This window comes from Oreochromis niloticus, linkage group LG22, assembly GCF_001858045.2.
Source record: "Oreochromis niloticus isolate F11D_XX linkage group LG22, O_niloticus_UMD_NMBU, whole genome shotgun sequence".
NCBI lineage: Eukaryota > Metazoa > Chordata > Actinopteri > Cichliformes > Cichlidae > Oreochromis > Oreochromis niloticus.
The window spans coordinates 36,815,586-36,826,991 of NC_031985.2; the positions used below are offsets into that span (position 1 = coordinate 36,815,586).

Here is an 11,406-nt window from a genome sequence, read left to right on the forward strand (position 1 = left end):
AGTACCACTGTTTACCATCAGAGTCTGCCCTAGCACCATCCATCTAGGTTAACTGAGCACTGATTCACACTGTACAAGCTTAAGACTGAACCAGTGATAAAATAATTTTAATACAATTTTTAACATTATTTTAATACATCACAACATATGCAGATGAAGAACAAGGCAGCTTCTATAAGCCACTTGAAAGCCAAAATGAGAACCTGTGCTATTTTGTTGTATTAGCAAAAAACAATCAAACAGTTATGAGGCACAATGACGTGAAACTATCAGCACGCTTTTCAGATAACTGGCAGGTGGTGGAAATTAACATTGATAATGACACTTCCTCAAACTCCACTCTTTCTTCTACTGAAACAGATCAAACTGACACAAGTACAGAACTGCTATTTCACTACAGTATGAAAATAATCTTTTAAATGAACTAACAGCTATACGCGGTTTGGAGAAAAACAAAACCAACATCCGGTCCCCGTGCCGTGGCTGAAGAATGGTTGATGAGAAGCAGAGAGGTGACGGCTGTTTAGCGGCGCTTGTCATACATCTCTATTGTGTTCCAGTTATAAGACTCTGCAGAAAAAGGGAAAATGCCATCTTAAGGATTCAGTTCGTTTTTGAGAAAATGAGACCTCGTTAAGTGAACTGACCTGGCTCCTCTTGGCTCCTCTTCCCCATCAGTCCAACGAAGGAGTTCACTTTATGTCCTTCATAGGAAAGACATTGAGATAAGACACTACACTGAATGTCTCATTCATCTAACTACAACAAGAAAATTGTAATGGCTCTCGAGCCATCGACAAAACAATGAATTATGTCTTGTTGGTTTCTTTCTTTTAGTATTAAAGACTTTTTGTTGAACCATGAAAAATTCAACTACACGGCCACATGTCCTGAGGGCACGTATCTCAGCTCCCTATCTTATGATTGTTTTACAGCGGGTCCTGCATTACAGGAATAAATTAGCTGTTTGCTTACTTGCGCTGCACTGAGTGCATCACTGAGTGGGTGACTAATTCAGATGAAACGCAAACCATGACAGAGGAAAGAGAAAATCCCCTCCTCCTCATTGCTCTTTATCTTTTCCCTCTTTGTCTCACACAGGCGTCTCCCCTGGACCACCTTCTTTACTCACTAATTAATTAGTTCAAAGAACATTAGGGAAAAAAAATCTTTGTATACTGCATTTCTTGCCCACAGACACAAACACTGTGGGCAAGTTGAATTTACGCTTTTTCTGCTCCATGCTCTGTTTGTGGAACAAAGACCTTCCACTTTTGTGGAGTGAGCTGATATCTGTAGAGCTGTCACAGCTGTGTACACCTCTCCACCCACTGTCTCAGTACATTTATTGACTCAATGTATTTTTTTTTTGCCTTTAATCTCAGTCAAAATGCACATTATTAGAGAAAAGCACACAAGTCCATCTGACCCTTGCACACTTGCCTTTGCTTGTGTGTCTGATTCTAAAGAACCTCGTCCCTTCACACACTGAGGAAAGTTTTCCTTTTAAAGTTTAAACACTGACTCTCCCATAGTTTTCCCGGCAGTAAAAATGTATCTGGGCTCTTATGGGTTAATGTCCTGAATGCTTTTTTAATGCCCTTCCATCCATTTAAAAGGGTTTATTTCATGGATGAGATATAGAGCAGAATCTGTGCGACCTGTATCAACTAAAAGGCTCAGGTCGTTCAACATTTGTAAGGCCTTGCTGTTTATATCACTTGCCATCACTCTGTGGTGGCAAGTGTGGTGTTCTATGCAGGAGTGTTCGGCAGGATGAAAGCTGCTAATGTCAACAGACTGAATAAATTCATCTTGAAGACTGATTCTGGGAGTAAAACTCGAAGACTCGGGTAGAGGTGTCTAAGAGGAGAATGCTGAAGAAATCCCTCATCATTATGACTAATACATCCCACCTGATGTATACGTCTCTGATTGGTCACCACAGAGCAGTCTCATTTTACCACATGGGAGCATTATTACATTATCACTAGTAATTTATTCTCTATTAAATTAAAAGTGATACTGTAACAGAATTACTTATAATTCACATAAGTGATATGGTGGTAAACTGAAAGTGATCATTTAATTCTTGTTAACTTATCACTGTAATAGATGGTTGTAGCTATTCATCAATTTTATTTGGGAATAATATTCATATTTGCCTATTTCCACTACTGTACATACTGATATTTAGATTTGTTTTAAAATCGTTTAAATTTTTTTTATTTAGCTTTATTTTTACCTGAGCTTTATTTTGTTATGTTAAAATTCAGTTTTGCTTTGTGCATGCTGATTTGTGCACAAATGAGCAGTGTACAAACCAGCTTGCGCCAGTCAAAGGTCCGAGGTAACTGGCCACACATCTCCAGCTATTGGCAAAGGGGTTAGGTCTTTTTGTTCCGAGTTTTAATTAAAGAGCAGGGAAATTGCTATAGCTATAATGACTTCAGGACTTACTTTTGCGGGTGATCTGTGTGTTTGCTGTGGGAGGATGAAAGTAAAAATGAAAGGTTAGAATAACTGGTGCATAGGAGAAGTACTTTTATTAAGAATTAGCTCTTACCCATAGAGCGCCTCCCCATCAGACCGATAAACTGATGTGGCTTTGGCTTTCTTGTCATTCTCAGCAGGGCTTCTCTGAACGGGTCGTCGGAAATCCAGCCATTCTGAGTGGAGGGGGAGAAGGAATGCTTACACTGAGAAGCAGAGTGGAGTGAGAGTGGATCTTATCTTTATAAAAATTTAGTGTCATCAAACTATACCTCAACTGTGTTAATACCTTATCTACCTGCTCACGTCATTATAACAAGAGAATAAAGCGGAATTCTGCCAGAACCTTATCTTAATCAATATTAGCTGACAGTCCCACCCACCGGTCCACCCACATAAAATACACCGAGTAATGCAGAATGAATTTGGATCTTTTCTTGCGATTTTCTGTTTCCATCTCAGGATTATATTCATGCAGTATGCATTAGTGTGACTGGCAATATGGATCTTTGCGCTACTAATGTCCCGCACAGAGAGATGATGCCCGTTGTGACAAAGTGCCGATATATCCAGTCGCTCCTAAAGTGTGATTAAGCTAATATATGAGCCTTTATATACGCCTTTTCAGTAAATTTGTGTATACATATAATTTTAATATTTTTTTAAAAATACAAATATGCAACCCTACAAGTGTGACGCTGGGGTTTAACATACGTCTGTAAGGGGATGTCTTTGTTCTCACAAAAAGGAAGAAAAAAAAAAACTTAAGTCAAACTAATTTCCTTATGCCTGTTAGGTGGTATATAAATTTATTCTGCTTTCATCCACTGAAGGAGACTAAAAGACGAGCTACTTTAATAGTAGTATTTATGAATTATTAAGGAGAGAGTATAACTCTGAATACATACCTGGATTTGATTAGTGCTCGTCCAGTAATCAGTGTCCTCTTTTGGGTCATTTTCTTCGCCGGAAACTTGGGCGGCGGCGATGAGAACCATTAAAACTGCTACAAGCAGAGACTTCATGATCTCGCAGCTTTTCTCTCACTCTACAACAATAAGCACTCTAATACCCAATGTATCACGATAACAGTTATCAGTCAGCAGAAATAAAGCGAGGTGAATGAAACAGGTGTGTGAGCACCAGAAGGAGCTGGAGTGTGCGCTGTTTCTTCCTCCACAAATCAACAGTAGTCCATAGCGCGTAGCCTGTGTCACAGCACTATCTCCAGCGCTGTCTGCGCACTCAGCTTCTAGAGCTGTTTGTTTCGTAAGGTCTCCGATCCGTACGCTCCTATATACCGGTGTGAATAGTGTTGCTAAGTAACGCCTTAACAGTACTATGATTACTTGAGTGAAGTTTCGGTAAGCAGCCTGTTAAGCGCAGTGATCAGAACCTGTTGTGCGTCACCGGACTTCACCGTCACTATTATGAAGAATGATGGTGACGTCATAAAGTACTGTTATCCAGCTTTCAGTCACAGTAAAAAGTCCGCTTTTCGTTGTCACAGCGCCCAAAACTTAAAAGTTGCTCCAACATGTCTGGGCCATTTGATTTAACGTTTTTTCATTGTTTGAATACTTTTGATGGAGGCCAGTATTATAGGGATATTTCTACCTAATGCTCAGTTTAAGAACATTTGTATTTAACATTTAATTTATCATTTATTCATGAAGTTTTATTGCACCAAAGGAGGAGAGTGCGTTAGTGTAGTGCAAAAAGCATCTGCATTATGCAAAAGAACTTGCAAGCGTCTCCACAGACAGCATGCTAACGCTAAGCTAGCCAAGAACTGGGAGTAATGTAAAAGCTGAGTGTTTGTCAACCCAAGCCCAGCTGCCAGACCCTGAACTTCAACAGGTAACAAATGAATGAACAGACAGACTGCATCCTCCATTTCTACAGTACAATCACCGTGGTGATCGTTTGAAGTCTTTCTGGGCTGGTTTTCATCTTTCCCAGATAGCAAGATGAGATTGAGTTAATGTTGATTTTTCATCTGAATCATCATTATGGCCAAAATATGCTAAAATCCATATTAAAATACAGATGATACCTGACAGTGTAACAGTAATGACACTGGAATAACATTGATTCAAAGTTCTCATGTTATAACTGAATGATTATTGATCTGTTTATAGTTGACCAGGCGACAACCAAGGCATTGAAAAGTAATGGATTCCTAGTTGACCTGGAAATTAAAACTATTATCAGCTGGACTGTTCCATGGGACCCCTCTCAAAGTCATTCGTCTATGGCTGACTGGGAAATTATATTGAAATTAGGTGGATTTATAGTTGACTGGGAAAATGTATTGAAATTCCATTGACTTACACTTGAAAAGTTGCAAAAATGAGCAAGATGGCAGCGTGTACGGACATATTCAGCAGCACAGCGCACCCAACTACTGTGCACCTCTTTGGGTTTTTTATGCCTTTTCACTGCGTCCTCCTGCAATGCACTGATCACTTTGTATTGTTGCCTCTACTTTTAAGATTAGGCTTAAACTTTCCTTTTTGGTAAAACGTATAGTTAGAGCTGGATCAGGTCTGAATTGGGCTGCGTGCTTATGTGGTTCAGGACTGGTGCTATAACAGCAAAATTATAGAAAGTCACTGCTCACCGGACTTAGACACCAGGTCCATTCAGTGCAGAAGCTTCTATCTACCTCGGGAGTTAACGGTAGCCATAGTTGCCATTGTTTACATCCCCCCCAGTGCTAATGTTAGCTCAGCACTCAACCACATTCAACTTCTTATCAGTAAAAACCAGAGACAGCACACAGAGGGTGTCCAAATTGTTGCTGCAGACTTTAATAAGGCATTTTTGAAATCTGTACTCCCCAAATTCCCCCAGCATGTTATGTATCCTACCAGGGGGGGCAGGACACTGAACCACGTATACAGCAACATCCAGCATGTCTACAAAGCGACACCCCTCCCCCACCTGGGACAATCTGACCACCTCATTCTGCTTTTTATGCCTGCATATATCCCCCTCAGGAAACAAACCCCTCCAAGCATCTGGGTCATTAAACATGGTCTGTTCCCTCCAACATGTTCCCTCCAAGAACATGAGGTCAGAGGGAAACTGAGAGTGGCAAACCCCAGGAGAGCTGCCAGTCCCCGACAACATCCCAGGGGCTGTGTCTAAAGCCTGCGCGGACCAACTGGCAGGGATCCTCACCGGGCTTTTCAACCTCTCCCTGACTCAGGCAACGATTCCCACCTGTCTGAAGGCCTCCACTATCATTCCCATCCCCCAAAAGGCTGGTATAGGCAGCCATAATGCCTACAGACCTATAGCCCTCACGTCTGTAGTCATGAAGTGTTTTGAGCCGGCAGTGCCTCAGCACATCTGAGACTGGCCACTCCCCTCCCTTGACCCCCCACCAGTTTGCTTACAGAGCAAATTGGTCCATGGCGGATGCCATCACCACCGCTCTTCACAAAGCACTGAGCGAAGAACAGGAAGACATCCTCACCACCAAACTGGACCACCTTCAGATCCCCGTGCTGACTGCTCCTCACTAAGTGGCCCCAATCACTCCCTTTGCACTGCTTCCAAGCACTTTGCTACCCAATGTGTGTATATCACTCTTGATTGGATATATTTCTCTTGATGGTGTATATATTTATTCTGTTTGCTATTTATTCCTGTATTTATTTTTTATATATACATATTTTTTTACTCCTGCACAGTTGGCATGGAGCATATGCTCCATATATATCAAAATGCCATTTATTTATAGTTGAAAAATCATGTATTTGTAGTTCACTATGAAATTAAAGCTATTATTGCTTGAACTATTTCCCTCTCACTGTGGTACACCCCATTGGTTCAGTAGTCATTAAGTTGACCAGCAGATGATATTTAAAAATCAAAACCAAAGAGGTGACTGCATTTTGAATACAAACCTTGAAAGACAGAAATTATTACAACCACTCCGAGTAGCTGAACTTCAGCTCTTTGGAAAGCACCTGCAACACACAGCATGTATACTAAGATAATCAAGAGTGGCATTACAGCTGAGTGAATGCCAACCCCAGCCCAGCAGCCACACTCTGAACTTCAACATAAAACAAACAGATGATCAATCAGGCTGCAGCCTCTGTTTCTTCCTGTTCATGTTTCTAAAGTAGTGATCACTGTAACAATCACTGTTAAGTCTCTTTATGCTAGTTTTCATCTTTGCTTTGTGCTGTGGGCCTGTGTAATACCAAGAGAAAGCTCATATGTGTGTCCTCATGAGTACAGGGATAAATTATGAGACAATGCCTTTTAGGTAATTTTACAGCATCACATTAAAGTAATTTAATGAGTAATATAAGGAATTACTTTATCCTGGGAGTAATTACGCATTGTGCTGCATTATTTTTGAGAAAAGTGTTCAATGTAATATGTGCAATAGTTACTTTTTTGGGTAATGACCCCAACATCGATCACAACAAAGAGTGGAAATACCTCCAACACAGAGTCGCTAAATTCTTAACAGTTCTCATCGCTAGGTAACACAAACATAACTCAATTTTAAAATCACCGCCACTTTACGAGGCACAGAGCCATCACATCATTAGTGAAGCTACAGACTGAATCTGCCAGTAGCAACAATCCCAATGCGATTTCTCTAATTGCATGTTCTAGTTTGATTTGTAAAATTTGGTTTCATATGTAAGAAATGCATGTTGGTATACATATGTCAGAAGCAAGATTTTATAAGTTCAGAATGGGTATTAATTTATAATTTACATAAATTACACATTGAGAAGGCAGCTGACTGAGTCACGTAGATATGTATCCTAATTTTTAATTTATGCACCAGTGTTTCACACTTTATATTTTTAGTTGTTCACATTTTTGTAGCTCAGTATAAGAACCTTGTTCCTTACATTAATATCATAAACTTTTTTTTCAGGAGTGGATCCCTGCATGTTCAGAATAACAGAATCATACACAAAATGTAATATTGAGAACAGGCCACTTGTGACCATGATGATCGCCGGGTGCAGGAGGGAAGTGTTCTGTCATATGAGCTGGTAGTCTTGACCAGAGATGGAAGTATTTGGCAGTATTTAAGACCAGTGCTTACAACTAGTCTTTGCCAGTTCGTCTGCTAACCCATGTTGAGATTTTGGCCAACACATTTTAAGTTCCTGTTTTGCCTACCTTGTGTCTCCTTGTATTTTAGTTTCTCACAGATCTCCATTGCTCCAACCTGGCAAGAACCTCACTTACCTGCTGGTCACTGTGAGATTATTATATTATCTTATGCCATGTTATACCCCTGATTAATGATTGTGAAATTATTATGTAGTTTTAGTTTGCTTTATTCTCCTGAAGAGGTGATAACTATTAGATTTATTAAACTGATTTGTATTAGATTAGACTGCTGATTTATAGTGAATGAATGATATTGTTTTATGATGCATTATACTGCTGAGTTATAAGAAATACCGTTTTCAGAGAGTCATGGCCTTATTTGTCTGATTAGAAGAGAACAGAACATACCAGAGAGGTTTTCTGCCCCATCTCATCAGGAGGAGATAAAACAAGGAGCCGAGGTCATAACTTAGGCGGCGTGTGAGAGAAAGAATGTGAATGTTTAGATTTTTACGACTAGGTGCGGGCCACTAGAGGCTATAAGAGGCTGAGTAACCCTCCACCAGTTTTAGATTTGCTGTGACCCTCTTCATGCATCTCTCCCCATCTGCATGGCTTGTGCTCATAAGTGTTAAATTGTATGGAAATAAATAATTGTTGATTGAGCATTTACACACCGAGTATTGTCCTTCCTTCAGCCCAAAGATGAAAAGAATTGGGAGATTACATCACTCCTCTGAATCTCACACCACTGGTTCATGCTCTGTTTCCGTTGCTCTTCATCTGCCTGCCCTCCTGCCACATTCACCTTGGATCACCGTACCTCTCAGGCTGGACTTTCACATCTCATGTTCCCTGAACTTAAGTATTTACCTTGTGCTCGTAAACAAAGCTTTGCTGAAAATCTGTTTCTTGCGCTTCCGCCTGAATCTGCATTTGGGTCCTCTTTTATGCACTGGCCCTTTCCGCCATAACGGTTTTGTGAGGTGTGTCATGTCAGAGGGCAGAGCTCTGCACTTGCAGTGTGCATCATGAAACGAACAAGGTAGAAAGCAGACACAAGAAGAGTGCCGAGATAGAGCCCACAATAACCGCTGAGTATAGTAGGCTAAGGAATGTTAACTACTCACTCTGTGGTCTATTCGTTCACCCCACTGCCCCCTGGCTCCCTGCATCTCCTGATGCCAACAGATATTTCTTGTCTTGTTGAACTGAAATGCCTCAGTGTACAAAACATTATTGACTGCAAATATGTGCAGATGGAGTCTGGTTTGCCTACACTAAAGAAGAGCCATGCATATTACTGGCAAGTGCAAGGACAACTGCTCATCAGTGGGATGCAGTGGTTGTGTGAGTGTGTGTGTAGGCACAGGAGAACTACTATGAGCAGAAATTATACACTGATACACGTGCAAACACCAATCAGAGAAAAAGCTGACCATTTCCTTTTCTGCATATTTATGCAAAGCTACCTGTCTGGCTTATATAACAAAATAATTGACATTTTGTTTTCAGTGTAGACATCTAATGATAACAATAATGTAAGGATATTTTAAAACAAGTTAGTGTTTTACTTTATTATAATTTTGATTAATATTTTTTGCATAGTATGCATCTGCATAGTAATATAATACATTAGTATAACATTTAGATCAACGCCAGTAAAACCAAGGAACTGGTGGTAGACTTCCGCAGGCACAAGCATCCTCCACTGCAACCACTGAACATCCAAGGTATGGACATCGAGGCTGTGGACAGCTACAGGTACCTTGGTGTTCATCTGAACAACAAACTGGACTGGACTCATAACTCAGACGCCCTCTACAGGAAAGGGCAGAGCAGGCTGTACCTGCTTCGGAGACTCAGGTCGTTTGGAGTGGAGGGCCCACTCCTGAAGACCTTCTATGACTCTGTGGTGGCCTCAGCCATCTTCTATGGTGTGGTCTGCTGGGGTGGCAACATCTCTGCTGGGGACAGGAAGAGACTGAACAGGCTGATCCGAAGGGCCAGCTCTGTTCTAGGATGCCCTCTGGACCCAGTGGAGGTGGTGAGTGACAGGAGAATGGTGGCTAAGCTGTCATCCCTGTTGGACAACATCTCCCACCCCATGCATGAGACTGTGACAGCACTGAGCAGCTCCTTCAGTGGGAGACTGCGGCACCCACGGTGTGGGACAGAGAGATTTCGCAGGTCTTTCCTCCCCACTGCTGTCAGACTCCACAATAAAGACTTTTGCAGCTGATCAAACACACAAACCCACACATGTGCAATAAGACTGCTATACGTGCAATTCTTCTTCTGACGAAGTTGTGTTTTTGTATTTTCCTACTCAGTTGTATATAGTATTTGTATTTCTATTTTATTCTATTGTATATATTATTCTATTCTATTTTATTCTATTGTATATAGTATTTTATTTAATTTTATTTTATTGTATTTTATTGCATTCCAGTGTTTTCTAATTTCTGCTACATAACTTTGCACTTTTGCTGTAACAAAACAAATTTCCCACCTGTGGGACTAATAAAGGCCATCTTATCTTATCTTATCTTATCTTATTTCCAGTGAATTAGAACTATCAATATAACTCAACTATCAGCACTCAAGTATCAATTGTGCATTTAGGTTTTGTCAGCTAAGAGGGCAGAAATGCTACAATATTGGCCTCAGCTGCAGGCCATGTGGTTTCACTTAAATAATTTTTTAAACCTATGCTGTGTTCTGGTAATTTGACAGCAGACATGCAAGCAGTTGATTTATATTGTAGACATGTGATAAGGTGACGATGTCATCAAAAAGTTTGTTCTATTTTATCCTCAGAATGACTCTCTTCATATGTACTCTCAGTCTGACTATGGCAGGTGTATTCTTGTATGCTGGCATTTGTTCCTGTTTGAATAGAAAAGGTGGGCAGAACACCTTGCATTTACAGCAGCTACTGATTAAATGGTAAATGGACTGGTTCCTATATAGCGCTTTTCTACTCTCTTGGAGTATTCAAAGCGCTCTATACAACACGCTGCATTCCCGCATACACACAAGCACTATTATCTATACGGTGAGTGCTTTCTAACGGTGTGTTCACGCCGAACGCGATAAGCGCGAGCGAAAACGCCCCAAACGCCCCTAATTTGACGCGTGCACATTCGCACCTCAACGCGTGTCCAAGAAAAATCCATCGCGCGTCAAAATTGCATATTTTGACGCGCGCGCGTGAACCGGAAATGTGGGAGGAAGTTATGCCAGACAGTATCTTTGCTAGATGGCAGCTGTCGAGCTAGCGTTTGAAGAGAGAGTCTCCCTCCTCTATTTACTGTGGAGAGCAGAGCAGCGGCGTTAAGGACGTCCTCGCCGTACCTGGGTCCATCAGGTCCTCCAGAGGCGTGAGCAGTTTGGTGAGTTTCACCACTTGCTCGAGGAGCTGGGCCTGGATGACGGCCGATTTCAGCGATATCACCGTCTTTCACTCGCCCAGTTTGAGGACCTGCTGTCCCGCGTCGGTCCCAGAATCGCCCGCCTAGACACCAACTACAGGCGCTCAATCCCACCTGCAGAGCGCCTGTCCATCTGCCTGAGGTTAGTAAAAGTGTTTAATACGGTAGTCCTTTATTGATACCTGTGCTAATATATGCTAAACTATCGTTTATACACTGCTAACATGGCTGTGGTATGCTAACAGTGAATGCCGTCGGTGTTTACTGATAGCAAACTGTGGTATGGAGACGACTGTTTATAATATTTCTAGTGATACTCGAAAGGTCTCATCAAGTCCCGATTTAATTCGATTTATGCTGTTATCAGTGTTAGTAATGA

At 41.2% G+C, this 11,406-nt stretch overlaps 1 protein-coding gene across 2 annotated transcripts; it reads right to left on the reverse strand.

The window, feature by feature from the left end:
• Positions 1-90: 90 nt before the first annotated feature.
• tac1 (tachykinin precursor 1) lies at positions 91-3,903 on the reverse strand. Of its 2 annotated transcripts, XM_003459949.5 has the most exons (5): positions 3,402-3,902; positions 2,567-2,669; positions 2,461-2,484; positions 648-704; positions 91-570 (listed from the first exon to the last, which is right to left on the reverse strand). In XM_003459949.5, exons 1-5 carry the CDS (start codon positions 3,516-3,518, stop codon positions 524-526), a joined length of 348 nt encoding a protein of 115 aa, XP_003459997.1. In that variant the 5' UTR covers positions 3,519-3,902; the 3' UTR covers positions 91-523. The 2 variants fall into 2 exon arrangements, with proteins under 2 accessions (XP_003459997.1, XP_025757912.1); XM_025902127.1 differs by lacking the exon at positions 2,461-2,484 and having other exon boundaries at positions 3,402-3,903.
• Between the last annotated feature and the right edge of the window lie 7,503 nt (positions 3,904-11,406).